The sequence below is a fragment of the Vicia villosa genome, linkage group LG6 (genome assembly GCF_029867415.1).
Source record: "Vicia villosa cultivar HV-30 ecotype Madison, WI linkage group LG6, Vvil1.0, whole genome shotgun sequence".
NCBI lineage: Eukaryota > Viridiplantae > Streptophyta > Magnoliopsida > Fabales > Fabaceae > Vicia > Vicia villosa.
This window is the reverse complement of record NC_081185.1, coordinates 144,441,250-144,459,034: the sequence shown is the minus strand read 5'-3', so window position 1 is coordinate 144,459,034 and position 17,785 is coordinate 144,441,250. Positions and strand designations below refer to the sequence as shown.

At 34.4% G+C, this 17,785-nt stretch overlaps 2 protein-coding genes and 1 pseudogene across 2 annotated transcripts; 1 reads left to right on the top strand and 2 right to left on the bottom strand.

Annotated features, from left to right (window-relative positions):
- Positions 1–55: 55 nt before the first annotated feature.
- LOC131610344 (disease resistance protein RGA2-like) lies at positions 56–3,211 on the bottom strand. Its single transcript, XM_058882263.1, has 2 exons — positions 452–3,211; positions 56–341 (listed from the first exon to the last, which is right to left on the bottom strand). Exon 1 carries the CDS (start codon positions 3,095–3,097, stop codon positions 488–490), a length of 2,610 nt encoding a protein of 869 aa, XP_058738246.1. The 5' UTR covers positions 3,098–3,211; the 3' UTR covers positions 56–341; positions 452–487.
- Positions 3,212–7,933: 4,722 nt separating this feature from the next.
- LOC131610341 (putative disease resistance protein RGA3) lies at positions 7,934–11,013 on the bottom strand (annotated as a pseudogene).
- Positions 11,014–11,963: 950 nt separating this feature from the next.
- Positions 11,964–13,087, top strand: LOC131610342 (uncharacterized). Its single transcript, XM_058882260.1, has 2 exons — positions 11,964–12,113; positions 12,205–13,087. Exons 1-2 carry the CDS (start codon positions 11,964–11,966, stop codon positions 12,838–12,840), a joined length of 786 nt encoding a protein of 261 aa, XP_058738243.1. The 3' UTR covers positions 12,841–13,087.
- The last annotated feature ends 4,698 nt before the right edge of the window (positions 13,088–17,785 follow it).

The window sequence follows — 17,785 nt, the reverse complement described above, 5'->3', positions numbered from 1 at the left end:
TACCCTTTATCCAAAAGATTAAACTAACTTCAAATTTAATTCAATAGGTGCCGAGTTTTCTTATAACTGCTTGAGTATATATTATAAATAAAGGAATGGAATGTAACACTTAATAAGCATTACATTTTACTCGACTACATGTCTAACATACTGACCATGGAAACAATTATTTTTTATTCCTATTACTGAATCCTAAGAATCTAAAGCTTTCTTCTGCCGTTTATCTTCTCCAACACTGGCATGCTCTCTCATACTGGACCTGAAATCACACATGTATTCCCTAAGCATCCTGCTCTCTCACATTAAAATCACTTCTGCATGGGGAGGTGCCTGTAGTTACACTGTAGGATAGGAAGAAAAGCGATTACACGTGAAGTCTAATATACCATAATATAATTAAAATATCTTTTTATAACAATCATAAAATCAAATTATATAGTAATGCTTTTACCTAAGTTACGGTGGAACATAATGAGTGATCCCTCTCTCATGAGGTTCCTAATCCAATGGAAACACGTTTGATGTGAGAAATCACGGGCCAGTACTGACCAGAATGTGGATGGCATTCTCCACCCAATATAGGACAATTGTGTATGGTCAAAGCTACAAGGGAAGTTAGGTGTTTTATTCCAACTGGGAAATGAGCCAGTACAATACATTCGGCAATATAGAGCATTTTAAGATGAGCCATTCTTGCCAAACACTCGGGAAGCCTCTGAAGCATAGGAAGATTTATAATTATCAAGGTCTGTAAAGTCTCTACCACACCTTCAATCCATTCAGGCAAGGTCCATAGGCATTCATTCTCAAGATAAAGAAAAGTCATTCTCCATCTTTCCATTGGATTTTCAAGAGTGTGATTCTCTGATAGACTGAGGTCTAAATTCTCACAACCAATGACTAACAGAGCCTCCAGTTTAGGGAGAATATAAAAAGGTAAGGATTTTAATCTTCCGCAGCAACGAACTATCAATGTTTCAAGAGAAGTGAATTGCACTCCATTGAACAAGAACTCCAGAGAGTCACAATATTCAAAACTTAAAGTTTGAAGATTAGTCAAGTTTGCAAATATATTATGCGGAATAACAGACTGTTTTGTAGTTATGTACAGTTGTCGAAGGTTGATCAGCTTTCCTAATTCTGTAGGTAGTTTTTCAAGCTTCAAGCAACCACTGAGTGACAAAACTTGCAAACTTTGGAGTTTACAAATAGAATAGGGAAGTCGTGTGATTTTGCAATTATTAGAAAGGTTAAGAACACACAGATGCTCCAATTTTGAAATTGAATCAGGTAGCTTATGGAACGAAGAATCACTTAAATCTAAAATCCGTAAGTATTTGTATCTTGATATCCATGTATCCAACATTGATTCACTTTCAAGACCAACTCCTCCAATAGGAAATAATACAGTTCTCACACTTTTGGATTTGGGGAATAAAGCACTGTCAAGTGAACCATTATCAACAATTGAGAAATGCCTTACTTGCTGAGATATATTCCGAGTATGCGAGTCAACTGCTACACACTCATCTTTCGCAACATACAATGCAAGATCATGCACCAAATCATGTACTTTGAAATAGTAGAAGTGCCCAAAGTCCTCAAAATCTTGAAGAAACGACCTTGAATGTAGTTCATCGATATAATCTCTTGCAATACTCTCGAGACTTTGATTTCCATCTTGTGATTGTATTAATCCCAGTGCTACCCAGAGTTTAGTGATTTGAACACTAGTGAAGCCAAAATCTTTTGGATAAAGTGAAAAGTATGTGAAACAATGCCTCAAATTAAATGGCATTTGATCATAGCTTAATTTAAGTGCAGGTAAAATTTCATTTTTGTTTTGTTTTAAATTCCATAACTCTGAGTCTCTAACAAATCTCCACTTATTTAAATCATATTTTGAGAACAAAGAACTTCCTAGCGTTGTCACGGCTAGTGGAACCCCTTTGCATTTTTTCACAACTTCTTTTCCGATCTCAACTAAATTTGGATATTTTTCTTCTTCACCATCTTTAAATGCCCATTTGACAAAAAGAGATAAACAATTCTCTTGAGAAAGACCTCCTAAGACATAAGAGGGTAACGTACTCATCATTGAAGCAATTGAGCTACTACGAGTTGTTGCTATGATTTTGCTTCCTGGTGCACCAACTTTTATTAAGTCTTTGAATTTAATCCATTCTGCACGATCTTCATTCCATATATCATCCAATACAAGCAAAAACTTTTGACGAGAAAGCTTATATCGAAGACGTATTTGTAGTTGCTCAATATCAAAGTTGTTAATATTTTCTTGGGGAGCAATAGCCGCGGCCGTAGGAACTGAAGCTGAAGCATAAGCTGAGTTAATGACTTTTATTATTAGCTGCCTGATGTCAAAATCATTAGAGACACACACCCATATCTTCAATTGGAAAAGTTCATCCATTCTCTTATCATTGAATACCAACTTAGCAAGTGTGGTCTTCCCCAATCCTCCAATTCCCACTATGGGAATAACACACAAACTTTGATCACCATCACCGTCACCTCGAGGATGAGGTTGCATTAAAAGCTTGATAATTTCTTCCCTATCGTTCTCCCTTCCTATAACATCCAAAGCATCAATATAGGAATGAGTGGTTTCTCTCCTTGGAACAACAAGTCCATGATCAATACTTATTGTTGCAAGACCAAACTTGTTCCCATCAGATGCTACCTTATACAATCTATCTCTTATTCTTTTGAGTAGATGCGCCATCTTAGGACGGAAAACAACTGGATTAGAGGAAGAAAAGAAGTGGCGTACCTTCATCTTTGTACTTCCAGAAGCTTCCACAACTTGCTTTTTCTTGTGTTGCAACTCAAATCCATCCAATACATCTTCAGCGTCAGAGCAGATGTTATGAAGCTGCCTCAGCCATTCACGTAACCCATGTTTATGGTCCTTCTTGTCCTCAGCATCCAAGAGAAGACCTCTCACAATGGATAGAGTGTCTTTGATCCCTTGGAGATCTTCATAAACACCATAAGCTTGAGCAGCTTCTTCACAAATATAAGAAGCAAGTTTTCCAAGCAGTGAATCAGCAATATCAAACACAAATGATTCGGCCATGGTGAGAAAGTCGATGAAGAAAAAAGTAGAGGTGGAGTTTATGGTAAGTGGTAGCAACTGTGTCTTTCGTTCAGATTCATACTTTACATTGCATATACATTAGACATTTTATCCATTTCATGTGGATGGAATACCATGAATCATTAACTTGTACTATTTATAAATTTCATAAATAGTAAAAAATCAATTTTTATCTTAAAAAAAAAAAAGTAGAGTGTACCATTCTCAATAAAAAATTTATAAGTTTCTACTGAGATACTAGATCCTAGTGAGGGATGTATATAGAAGTCGAATTGGTTTTATTAGTAAGGATATGTGTGGGAATAGGTTGAGTTGAACAAAGTTTTGTCAAGTCTCAGTATAATTCGTTAAAAATATTGAAATCTAATATTGACATGTGAAACATAGGGATTTCATAAATAGAAATTATTTCTTGCAAAAATCAGTTTTTATATTAACAAAAAACAAAAATAGAGTGTACAATTCTCAATAAGAACTTTAGAGGGTTTCTTAATGCATAGGGAATGTCCACGGTTTTCGGAGATATACTTATGAGGTTTTATTCTATAGATGCATTGTCGTAAAAATTACGAAGAAGTATTTACGTAGTGTTATAAGACAGTAGCAAAAAAACATAATAAAAAAATATCATGTTGACAAAATAAATTATCATTGATATCATAAAATCAACAATACATAATGAATTTAAACATAGATCAAATATTACATTTCAATATCTAGGTGGACGTTGCAACATCTTGATAATATCATCGATCATCCTCGAAACAACCATATCCATCTCAATAGAAACTTTTAATTCTAAACGAATTTTGTTTTCCCCCTTAAATCAACGTTTGTTTTTAACTCATAGTAGTAGAACTCAATCCCTTATTTGTCATTGGATGGCGAACGATATTTGATCTTCACAATTTTGCGATTGTCGCCATATGGTAGGAGCTTCTGCAGAGTGTATTTCAGATCTTCAAGAAAGGTATACTCAGTGGTCTTAAATTCTCTTGAGGATGTCACACCGTTAAAGTGAATATTTCCGACATGCCAAATGATGTTTATTCTGGTGAAATGTGTTTTGGTATGAAACAATAAGACAAATGTTATACATTTATAGTTAGACTAATATGTACCTCATAAATTCTATCTTGTATCAGGGAATGTTCCGCAAATGCATCTTTGGTAACATCCTTTATTTCAGAGTTGTATTTCTGAAACCTTCACTGGAATAACAGAACAAAAACAGAACATAATCAAAACATGTAATGAATGCTGAATTATTTTAACAAACTTCAAAATGTATATATTAGACACCATAACACATTAGTACAATGTTACTTACAAAAAGTTGATAAATAAATACTAAAATAACTATTGGTGGTATCCCATTTGACTTTTGTTTATTTGTTTCTCTCAATCTTGCTCAATTTTGTGAACTCTTGCATCCTTTCAACAAAATGGTCCGACCAAGTTTCGGCTTTGATTGTTGAATGAGCTATTCACTCCGGTGATGCAAGTGGCATAGGGCATCCCGATTTCAAATAAACTTTAATAAAATATCGCGAGTTTGAAACTCTCCCGACACAGATAATATCATCATTTGGATTTGGGGGTGGTGCAGTCCGCAGTGAGAAAAAAAGTTTTAGAGAAACCGTATTTTGTAAGATCAATACATACTCTATCATACACACTTGCTATAAGATGCCCCGTTTTAGGGAAGTTCATCAACTTTTCCTCCGTTGTAGGTCCACTAATGCAAGGAACAAGAGAGTGATAAATTTTTTCAAAATTTTATTTATTCCCAAATAGCTGTGTGTATGATTCTTTATTGCTCCTCAACTCTTGGATAAGTTGATGGTAGATAAGTGTGTGTTTCTCTTCTCCTTTGCTGAATAAAGCAGAAACAACTCGAAAACTGCAGACACCGTCACCCTTGACATTGACGACCCAACAAAATTGATAATATAATAAATGTTTCATTAACAATATAATAATAAGAGGTTGTCCTAGTAAGATCTTTGTTTGATTTTTGATATTGTCCTGGTAAATTTTCATTAGGTTCTTAGGAATAGTTAATTAAAATATCTACTTAGTTTGTGAGTTCATCCTATTAAAAGTTCAGTTTGGTTTGGAGATCATTATGTGTAAAATCTCTCATTTGTTGTAAGAATGTTCGTGGGTATATCCTTAAATGCTCAAAATATTTTATTAGTGAAACTCTTAAGAAGAAATTTTTGAGTACATGAGAAGGACAAGTGGTTAGACCGAACTTGTATAAATCTTAGTGCAATCTCTTTATCTCCTATCTCTTTACTTTATGTTATTTAATTTTTTTTCCTTTCTAATTCCTTGTTTTCTAGTTTAGTGTTGCTTTATCTATGCTTAACTGTTGAACTAACATAAATCGTTTTTAAGAAAAGAAATCTTTTAAAATTAATATCGATTTCTACAAAATCACGATCCCCCCTCACTTGTGTTTGAAGACACTTGTTATCACAAACAGTAAGATTTGCACACAAAAAAGTATAATAGTTTGAAGTAAATATTCTATCAATTATTAAACTTGCATAACCAACACCAATGCAAGTCTCCATGTTTAGACTTACACTGCTTTTAAATATGATTCCTCTCCCTGGAGTGATATTGAGATAGATAATAGTCTACAACGTGCAACTGTCTCACCCTTGTATCTTGCATGAATTTACTCACCACACTAAATACATATGTCAAACTTGGCCTAGTGTGCCAAAGTAAATCAAGTTTTTCACTAACCTATGAAATCGGCCCTTGTCAACTTTGTTGATTTCATCCTCATAGCTAATCTTATAATTTTGTTCAATAGGAATACTCGAAGGCTTGTGTTGTTGTGAAAATAAGTCAGTAGTATAACTTGTGTCAACAAAAAATCACAAATGATGAGTGAAACTACCGGTTCATATACATTGCTTTAATTTCTACAAAACTAAGGTGATCGTCCTTGCGATTAGCTAAACGCGTGACATAAAGTAAAAAGGGTAAAAAGGGTGAACGTAGTGCGATTGAATTAGATGTAATATTAATTGTAAAATTACTTGAACTAAACTAACATTGAAAAAATCCAGTAAAAGAAACAATTAAGCCCCCATTCGAATCATTTGTCCTTTTTCACGTAGTTAAATCATGTCTGGATTTTTATATCACAACTACTTTACAAAATAGTTGCGCTCAATGTGTCGTTAAGAAACATGTGTCGTTTGATTAAATTCCCCAATGTCTTGGGCGAAGTCACAACCAATACATATTTGTTCCAATATAAAATAACTAGTCATTGCTGAGTATGCCCTATGTCTAGTGATCTTAAAAAATCTCCTAACATTATTTAATTCCAATAGAAACTGCCAAGTAGAGGAATATAGTTTCCCAGACTAATGCTTTGGATAGGAAGTACACTGGGATCTAGTTATATTTTGTTTATAGGGTGAGGAAAACATTGGCTTCTTTGGAGGAAACTGCCAAGTAGAGGAATATAGTTTCCCAGACTAATGGTCTATATTAAACTAGCGGGGGGGTATATAAGGTCGCTTTCAACGATACGAACACTCGTTTGCATTTTGGGGTTCAATCAAAGTGTGCTTCTTTCTTTAGCAGTCTGTAAAACGGTAATGCATGGTGACCCAACCTTGAGGTGAATCTATTTAAGACTATGAACATTTCGTTTAGCTTCATTAGTTCTTTTTTCATGATTGGCGCATCCATTTTAATCACCACCCCACATTTGTCTGAGTTTGCTTTAATGCCTTTTTTCGTCAGGTAGAATCCCAAGAACTTTTCAGTCCTTACTCTGAAGGTGCACTTCTCCGGGCGACCAGTCTCATATTGTATCATCAAACTCGTCAGAAAACACGAGTCAGATTACCATTCAGTTGCTCTTCTTTGTTGAACTTTGCGATCATGTCATTCATGTAGACTTCTAGTGTTTCAACTATTTCCTCTTCAAAGACTTTGTTCATCATTCATTGAGACTTTGTTCATCATTCATTGATATGTTACTTCTATGTTCTTCAAGCTAAAGGACATGACATTGTAACGATAGTTAGCTCTATCTGTCATTAAGGCGATTTTTTCTTTGTCTGCTTCATGCATTGGAATTTGGTTGTATCTAGAATTCACATCAATGAATGACAACAATTTGTAACCTACAGAGTTACCTACCAGCTTGTCGATGTTAGGGAGTGGATAAAAATATTTGGGGTAATCTCGGTTGAAGTCGATGTTAGCTCTTAGACACTCAATAAGGACTTTTCTCACTAAAATCGACAAGTTGGATCCTATCCAGATTGACCTGGCCGAATTTTTGTCGAGGTTCACTATCTTGAAGTTTCCATATGAAACCAGCCTCGAGGTTTTCATTTTGGTTCCGACCCATGAGCCGAGCTCTTCATGCGGCATGGTTTCATTTTTGCGCACATCTAGATCAGTTAGAACTGTTCCGTATTCCCTAGCTTGAGATGTAAGGAAGCGTCTTATCAAACCGATTAGGTGTTGGACTCTCCGATGCTGTTATACCTAATTCTTAACTACCTTGTGGAGGTATCTTTTGATGCTTAGCCTTTCAGATCTTTGGCGGGTACAAAACGAAAGTTACATATAGTCTCTTTTTAAGATGCACTTACATGATAATATACCATCCGATTATAATATTATGATTCTATGCCAAAGTTTTTTTTTAAAATTCTGATCTATTTACTCTTGTTTCAGTAATTTTAAAATTTTGCACGTGATTGGCAAACAAATATAAAAATAGAAGTAGCATCATTTACATTGCTGAAAATATGTTAAATATGCTCTTTTATTTTTAAATAAAATCAATTAGTGTAAAAAGATGGAGAGAAGACATCTCAACTAAATTGACACCCCACATTTCAAACTATCTAAAATAACACTTGAAAATAAAATATCATTAAAAATTACAGAAGAGAACAACATGCATTTTCAAGCTTCATGCATCCATATATAAATTGATACAGTTTTCAAATGTTTGCCTGATGCAAACAGAAAAAATGTTAACAGTCTCCATTACATTCATTCAGCAGGAAAGAATATTAACAAAAGCTATATAGCCAGTTTAATCTTCTCTTCTTCTTTTCTAGTTATCCAATGGAAACATGTTTAATGTGAGAAATCACGGGCCAGTATTGACCAGAAGACGGTTCATATTTTTGACATAATTCAGGACAACCATCTATGGTCAAAGCCTCAAGGGAAGTGAGGAGTCGCATACCCCTTGGAAGCCGATGCAAAAGAAGACAGCCAGCAATATGAAGCATTTTAAGGCGAGCCATTATTATCAAACTGTCGGGAAGTTTCCGAAGCGTAGGAATATTAATAATTATCAAGGTCTGTAAAGTCTCTACAGCTTCTTTGATCCATTCAGGCAATGTCTCTAGCCACGATAAATTCTCAAGATGAAGAAAACTCATCCTCCATTTTTTTGTTGTGTTTTGAGTCATACTAAGATCAAGCCTCATACAATCTATGATTAGCAAAGCCTCTAGTTTAAAGAGACTACCGAGAGGTAAGGATACAAGGCTTCTACAACAACGAACCGTCAATGCTTCAAGGGAGGCGAGTTCTACCTCTCCGAGCAAAACCTCCAAATTGTCACAATATTCAAAGCTCAGAGTTTGAAGATTGGTCAAGCTTGCAAATTCATCTAGTGACAGGACAGACTGCTTTGTGGTTATGTACAGTTGACGAAGGCTGATTAGTTTACCTAACTCTTTTGGCAATGTTTCAAGATTCATGCAACCACTGAGTGACAAAACTTGCAAACATTGGAGTTTGCAAATAGAAAGGGGAAGTATTTTGATATTGCAGTTATCAGAAAGATTGAGAACACGCAAGTGCTCCAATTTAGCAATTGAATTGGGCAGAGTCTCAAACGAAGAATCACTCAAATCTAAAATCCGTAAATATTTGTATCTTAATATCCATGCATCCAACAAAGATTGACTGCCAAGGCCCCATCCTTTGACGGGAAATAGTATAGTCCTCGCACTTTTGGATTTGGGGAATAAAGCAGTAAGTGGACCATTTTCAACAATTGAGAAATGTCTTACTTGCTGAGATATATTCCGAGTATGGGAGTCAACTACTACACACTCATCTTTCGCAACATACATAGCAAGATCATGCACCAAATCGTGTACTTTGAAATAGTAGAAGTGGCCAAAGTCCTTAAAATCTTGAAGAAACGACCTTGAATGTAACTCATCTATATACTCACTCGCAATATTCTCCAGCATTTGATTTCCATCTTGTGATGGTAGTAATCCTAGCGCCATCCAAAGTTTAGTGATTTGATCACTTGTGAAGCCAAAGTCTCTGGGATAAAGTGAAAAGTATGTGAAACAATGCCTCAAATGAGATGGCAATTGATCATAGCTTAACTTAAGCGCGGGTAAAATGTCATCTTCATTTTGTTTTAAATTCCATATCTCAGAATCTCTAACAAATTCCCACTTGTTTAAATCAAATTTAGAGTACAAAGAACTTCCTAATGTTCTCACTGCTAATGGAACCCCTCGGCATTTTCTCACTATTTGTTTTCCGATCTCCATTAGATTTGGATATTTATCCTCTTCACCTTCCTTAAATGCCCATTTGGCAAACAGAGATAAACAACTTTCATGAGAAAGACCTTCTAAAACATAGGAGCAATGGAAAGTACCCATCATTGAAGCGATTGAGTTACTACGTGTTGTCACTATGATTTTGCTTCTTGTTGCCCCTCCTTTTTACAAGTCTTTTAAGATAATCCATTTTGCACGATCGTCATTCCATATATCATCCAATACAAGCAAAAACTTCTGCTTAGAAAGTTTATTTCGAAGACGACATTGTAACTGCTCAATATCCAAGTTGTTAATGTTCTCTTGGTAAGCAAGAGGAGTAGATGGAATATATTCTGAAGCAGCGTTAACAATTTTAATAATTATTTTCCTGATGTCGAAATCATTAGAGACACACACCCACATCTTCAATTGAAAAAGATCATCCAATCTCTCATCATTGAATACCAACTTAGCAAGGGTGGTCTTCCCCATTCCTCCAATTCCCACTATGGGAATAACACACAAACTTTTATCACCATCACCATCACCCTTAGGATGAGGTTGCATTAAAAGCTTAATAATTTCCTCCCTATCATTCTCCCTTCCTATAACATCCAGAGCATCTATATGAGAGAAAGTCATTTCTCTCCTTTGCACAACAAATCCAGGATCAACACTTATTGTTGCAAGACTAAATCTTGTCCCCTTAGCTGCTACCTTATCCAATCTATCCCTAATCTTTTTCATTTGACGTGCCATCATTAGACGGAAAGCAAGTGCATTCGAAGAAGAAAAGAAGTGGCGTAACTTCATCCTTGTGCTTCCAGAAGCTTCCACAACTTGCTTTCGCTTGTGTTGCAACTCAAATCCATCCAATACATCTTCAGCGTCAGAGCAGATGCTCTGAAGCTGCCTCAGCCATTCACGTAACCCATGTTTCTGGTCCTTCTTCTCCTCAGCATCCAATAGAAGACCTCTCACAATGGATAGAGTGTCTTTGATCCCTTGGAGATCTTCATAAACACCATAGGCTCGAGAAGCTTCTTCACAAACATATGAAGCAAGCTTTCCAAGAAGTGAATCAGCAATATCAAACACAAATGATTCAGCCATGATGATAAAATATTCTATTCTATCAAAAGCAGATGTGGAGTTTATGGTAAGTGGTAGTAGTTGTGTCTTCATTTCAGATTCATACTTTACATTGCATATACATAAGACATTTTATCCATTTCATGTGGATGGAATACAATGAGTCTCTAACTTGTACTACTATTTATCAATTTCATAAATTTAGTGAGTCTAGTTAAAAAATTGAGTTACATGCTGACTGTATAAGTTTATTACTTCATGTATATATAGTATATATTAATAACCTGTGTATTTTGTAATACTCTCACTCAATCAATAAACAATAATGTCTTTTTTCACTCCACTACTCTCTCTCTCTCTCTCTCTCTCTGATTGTCATACAAGGAGTCCAAGAAGAAGGATCAGAAGGTACTATTTTACATTCACCAATGCGTTGAAGTGAAAGTGTTTGATAAAATCTCCCACGCTGCAACATCGAAAGAAGCATGGAACATGCTGGAAAGAAGGTCAAGAAGGTTCGCCTCCACTCTTTGAGAAAGCAGTATGAAATGCTGCATATGAAAGAGGGCGAATCGATAGCAGATTTTTTTCACAAGGGTTCAAGAATTAACCAACCAGATGAAGAATTCTGGAGAGATGTTGACAGAGCAAATGAAGGTCGAAAAGGTACTTCAAAGTCTCACTCCTCAATATGATATGAGGGAGGATTGGGAATCAAAAACTTAGAGTTGCTTAACAAGATTCTGATCTGCAAGTAGAATTAGAGGATGTTAGTGGAGGAAAATGCAATTTGGGCAGGATTGTTGAAACATAGATATGGTAACATTATAATGCAAGCTCTATCTTGGGCATGTAGAAAGATGAGAAGCAAAGAGTCAATTTGGTGAAGGGATGTGGTTGCAGCAAGTGGTTCAGAAGAGAGGTACATGAACTACCCCTTGTACTCTAAGTCAATGGTATTACAATAATTCAAACGTGATAAGATATGTCAGTCAGATATTTCAACCACGAAATGGGCCCATACAGTTCAAAGCTTCCCAAACAATTTTCATGTGCGTGCCAGCGAAGGCCTCACCATCATAAATATCTAGTGCATTAGGCAGGAAATATGCAAAAGTTCAATTGATCTAAATACTACTAAGAAAATTATCCTGCTAAAGAAGATAATAGATATGGCAGAACATTTTGTGAACCAGGGAAAAGAATATGCAGATGCAAGACCAAGTTATCCACCACAACTCTTTCAATTCATAGCTTCCAAGACTCTCTCTCACGATCTTGCTTGGGATGTCGCCACCGGAACTGGCCAAGCTGCTAAATCTGTGAGTCTCTCTTCTCAATACCATAATACTAGATCTTGTTTTATAAAACATTTCTCTTGTTTTTATATGACAGAATAATTTGTGATTTCAGTTAACTACTTTGTACAAGAATGTGATTGCTACAGATGCTAGTGAGAAACAGCTTGAATTTGCAACCAAACTTCCCAACATACGATACCAACACACCCCATCAACCATGTCCATCACTGAGCTTGAACAAATGGTGTCATCTCAAGGAACAATAGACCTCGTCACCATTGCTCAAGCCCTTCACTGGCTTGACCTCTCATCTTTCTACAAACAAGTCAACTGGGTTCTCAAGAAGCCTCACGGTGTCATTGCTAGTTGGTGTTACACTTCACCAAGAGTTAATGATGAAGTTGATGCTATGCACAACAAGTTATATTCTCTTGATGCAAAACCTTATTGGGATCCAAGACGTGAGTTACTTGAGGATAATTATAGAAGTATTGAGTTTCCATTTGATCCTGTGGAGGGAGTTGATCATACGGGACCGTTTGAGTTTGAGGGTGAGACTGTGATGGATGTTGATGATTTCTTGAATTATATTAGATCAAGATCTGCTTATCAGGCATCAAAGAAGAAAGGGGTTGAGCTTCTTGAGGATGATGTTGTTGAAAAATTCAAAGTTGCTTGGGGTGATGATGGACAAAAGATTGCTAAGTTTCAAGTGTATTTGAGAATTGGAAAAGTAAGGGATGCTTGAAAATATGCAAATGATTGAGTACTCTGCCGCAGCATGTTGTTCAATAGTAAATTTATATTGTTTGCTTAGTTCTTGTCTTTAGTATGTAACTCATATTGCTGTCACTCTATTTTCTCCGTTTTCAAAATAAGATTAGAGCTCTTACTTTGGCTTCAAACATCATAGTTAGAGAAGGTAAACCTCTTGTGTATGTGGATTAGTTAAATTTGCCATCACATTTAACTAAAAGATATGTTTTGAAAAGAAATTAACTATGAAAATAAAATATAGGTTCCAAAACTTAGTAGATATGTTTGTTTTCATAGACTCAAAAATATGGGTGACACATGATTTAATAATTTTAGAACAATTAGTAATTTATACTTTTTTTAAAAAAAATTGTGTAAATTTCATTAAAAATATTTAATTTTATCTATTTTTTTCGTGAGAATTAATAAATAAGAGTTATAAAATTATTATAAGTTATTTCAGTCATGAAACATTTACACACTAGAGTAACTTTATGATATCCTTCTAATAATAAATATGAGTATAATCATCATCAAACACTTTATTTTTAAAAATATGACCATTAGATGTTGATCTGGTGAAAACCATAGTTACTCACATGAGTTAAATGTAGGACGAGTTTTAAAATTTTGGTTGATGTCCTTTAAATTTGATTTGGTCTAAGGGGTTTGTTTATACAAATACGTTGACGTTCAAGTCACTTACCATAAAAAATAAAAGGCAAAATACCCTTTGGTTCCTTAACTATTTCCCAAGATCTATTTTGGTTCGTTATCTCTAAAAAAGTGTCAAAGTGGACCTTTAATTGTTAAAAAAGGATCACGTTTGTCCTTTCTGTCAGCTCCGTTAGTCAAAGTCAATGGAATGGCCTATGTGGCATACATGTGGCAGACACGTGTTTATTTTAATTGCTAGGTGGTTTATTTTGTCAGAGAAATAAAATAGAAAGGGGAAGTGAAATAGAAACTTCATTTTGTCATTGTTGATTCTTGGAGGAAACCCTAGCGCAACTGCCATTGACGAATCTCCAAGTTGAAGTTGCTGCGAACGAAGACGACATTCAAGGTAAAAGCGAAGATGAAGACGACATCAAAGGTAAGTTCCTGCATCTGTATTAGTAACGTAGTTAGGTCTGATACTCTATTTTGTTTTTAATTCCATGTTTCTAAAATCTATGCTCTTCGCGTCTATAGTGGTGAATGAATGAATATCTAATCATTACAATCCACCATAGTGGTGAATTTGCTAGTAAGGACTTGAGTGTGTACGAAGGAGGTCAGATTGCTAAACTGAGAGTAGATGCTGATAAGTGGAGTTTTTTGAGTTGTTAGGTAGTATCAAGGAACTAGGTTATGCAGCCATAGAAAACATATATTATAAGGATCCAATTGTTGGTAGATGACAAAGGGGCATTATAGATTGCTGATTTATATAGGGTTCATCTTAGTGTTGAAATCTTTATTAAGCACACACTGTCCTAGCCTGTTTTTGTTGATGAGATTGAAGTTGTGTTGGATGAGATTCCACTTAATGAGATAATAGATGAGGCAGAAGTAGAGATTGAGGAGATGATGAAGGAATTTGATGTGAGGACCAATGATGTAAGAAAAGATAATGTGAGGACCAATGGCGTAAGACAAGATGATGTGAAGACCAATGATGTAAGACAAGATAATATGAGGGATGTCGTAGATTTGGTAAGGTAATATCATTTTCTAACATGTTCCTTTTAAACATGTATTTATGGGAGAACATCTTTGGTATCCCCCTGGTGGACTTGTTTTACATACAAAGTTAGCAATATTGGAGAGCAATGTACATTGTATTTATATTGGTCATCAGTTCATTTATTTTGATCCCAATAGTGTGATTCGTTTAAATCCATGAGGTATTTTGGGAAGCATGAGGAGTGGGTCTTAGTCCTTGTTGGACTTGATGATTAGATATGTGGGGAATATCCTCATTGTCAGTTTCTCGTATATGATGTTAACTTTTGGAATAATTGCATATGGTTGTCTTTCACCGCATTTGAACATCATTTGTTGTTGGCCCCTTCACATATTTATCATCCTACTTGAACCTTTATTTGATCCTTTTAAACTTATATGTGCTTAACTCAGAGTAAATTCGTGTGCTTCTATATTATGTACCATGTTTCACATTAATTGGGAGTTTTCTAGGCATACTCGTGGTTTATTTATTTTCATGTTGGTAATCCCAATGTTTAAGCTCTTATTGCACCCCTTTGATGGTTATCGTTATCGTTTTGTAGTTCTCTCTTATCTTAGAAAATCCTTGCACAAATCGATGTGTATTGTCGATACACCCTACAAACCGCGTTTTAACTGATGTCGATCAAGTTATCATTTTAAGGTGAACATGGATGACATTTGTAGATGATATGGTAGGTTGAAATATACAAAAATATTATAGAACAAAACATTGGCTCCTCGGGTTCTATACTTTCGATGCTACGTCTCAAACCATCTAACTCGAGACCCAAAAAGGGGATTGCCATAATGGGTGGTAATCAAGATGTAAGGTTGTTTTCGCCTTCAATGCACGTGAAATATGGAATGATTGTGTTCGGTGAGTAACATCTTGAGATGGTAATTTCTAATGAGGAAAATGGCTCTAAGTTTCTTCCTTCGGTTGCGATTTCCCTTCACCTGGACCCATAACAAAATTGTTCCTTGGTCCCCGAAGTATATGTCATTAAATCCATAACAAGTGACTCCAAACACAAGACAAAGTGAATTGTGTGGGTGAATTTGAAAAATAGTGTTCAAATAAAAATATTTTACAAAACCAGAGTTTAAAACACTTTTATAAAAGAAACAAGAGATAAGCAGTAGAATATACAAAATCAGACAAAAATAAATACAATGAAAGAAAATAAGTGAAATATAAAGAGATAAGGGAAGAGAAAGATGCACTAGAGATTTATAGAGGTTAGCCATAATGATTTGGCCTTCTCCTTTCTCCAAGAAGTGTTTCTTGAGATTTTCCAGTATGATATGAGCTTTTTATAGGTTTTCCCACGAATCTCCGTACAAAAGGACTGTAGTTTTATACTGGCTATCCTTCAAACTAAACGCGGAAGTTTTAATCATGGAGACCTCCCAACTAAGAGATTTTACTACCAGGATAATTTTGAACCAAACAAAAGCTTTTGACATTAGGCTAAGCTCATGAATCAAATATGAGTTTTGAATACAAAGACCTTCTAACCAAATAAGGGTTTTACTAGGTTCACCTTAACAATTAAACAAGAGTTTTTCAATTGATTTAACTCATAACTAAAACAAGTTTCTCACAATGGAGATATTACAATAATGTCCTTACACTAGACTCAAACATCTTTTAGATAGAATATTCACTCTCAAAAGCACTAAGACAAAAGTGAGAAAATAAAGATAAATGAGTTAGGAAATCGAAAAACCAAAAAACGTGTTTTTTTACAAGAAACATTAAAAATATGTAGATCAAAGATTGAAGGAAATACTAGCTCGAGAGAGATTAACTTATAGAAAATAAGAGGAATTTCATCAGTTTTAAGGAAATATGTTCTTCCATCTCTGTGAATGGGTTCAGGAGAATGAGGAGAGATGAAGCTTTGATATGCTAAAATGAGAGTGTTCTTCAGCCTGAAAAAATGAGGAGAGGGAGCGTGAGGGAAAATATATGAGATGAAAATAGAGAGAGAGAGAGAGAGAGAGAGAGAGAGAGAGAGAGAGAGAGAGAGAGAGAGAGAGAGAGAGAGAGAGAGAAATTCGATAAAAAGGGGGGAGAAGGCAAAATTGAACCAATAGAATTGTGCAATGTGGTGGAACAAAGTATTTTGATGGACTTTAACATTGTGTACTACTCCCCCTAGTCCTATTTATAGGAAAATATTTACTTTTAGATTCATTGAATAACTAATATATTTGGTCTATATATTGTCGAGATACATTAGTTATTCAATGTATCTAAAAAATAAATCTTTTCTTATAAATAGGACCAGAGGTAGTATGTTATTTACTCTTTTGTCCATTCATTAGAGTAAATGTAATTAAAAACTAGCCAGATACTTGTGCGACCACACATGTAAACTTATTTAATACAATATAAATTGTATTTAAATATGTATTTGAATTTAAAGTTAGCTATTAATTTTAAAATACACATTCATTATATAAATTCAATTGTATTAAAATAATAAAATAAAAAGAGTAAAAAAGGGACCCATGAGATGAAAGAAAAAGAAAATTTTATAATTTGAAAATAAAGATTTTATATTTTATATTAAGATAATTATTGATTAAAATAAAATATGTATTGTGCTAATAGTGACCCGTGAAATATAAAGTTTATTTGATACAATATAAACAGTATTTATATACATTTGTAAATTTAAAATGTGTGACTTAATTGTAAAATGAAAAATAATTATATAAACTCAATTGTATTAAACAATCGTTAAATAAAAAAGACTCGTGAAAAGAAGAAAGAATTTTTTTTATATATTTTAAAATAAGAATTTTATCTTTCAAATCAAGGTATATTGTTGATTAAAATAAAATAGAAATTGTATTTAGATACACAAGTAAAATTTGAAATAATTTACTTAAATTTAAAATGAACAATAATCATATAAATTTAATTGTAGTATTTTAGTGATAATAAATAAATAGAGAAAAAAATTAAAATAAAAGTGAGAAAGTGTGAGATAAATGTAAGAGAAATTTAAAATTTTAATCGAGAGATAGAATGAGTGGATGCAATATTTAATTGTGATTTAATTGCTGAATGTTAGAAAACTCATGATAGGTAGGTTTTTACATTTGTTAATTTACATTATAGAAATGGTTACTAATCAATAATTAAGGGTGTTAACCCCAGAGTTTGGTCTAGTGTTTAAGGCTTGTGTCTTCAGAGTGTGCTCCTCTCAAAG

What these genes read in the sequence shown, in the direction of transcription:
- LOC131610342 (XM_058882260.1), top strand. Translation starts at nt 11,964, where the DNA reads ATGGCAGAACATTTTGTGAACCAGGGAAAAGAATATGCAGATGCAAGA. An exon ending in CTGGCCAAGCTGCTAAATCT is followed by an intron (nt 12,114 to 12,204) that starts GTGAGTCTCTCT and finishes TTGTGATTTCAG; the next exon opens with TTAACTACTTTGTACAAGAA.
- LOC131610344 (XM_058882263.1), bottom strand. Translation starts at nt 3,097, where the DNA reads ATGGCCGAATCATTTGTGTTTGATATTGCTGATTCACTGCTTGGAAAA.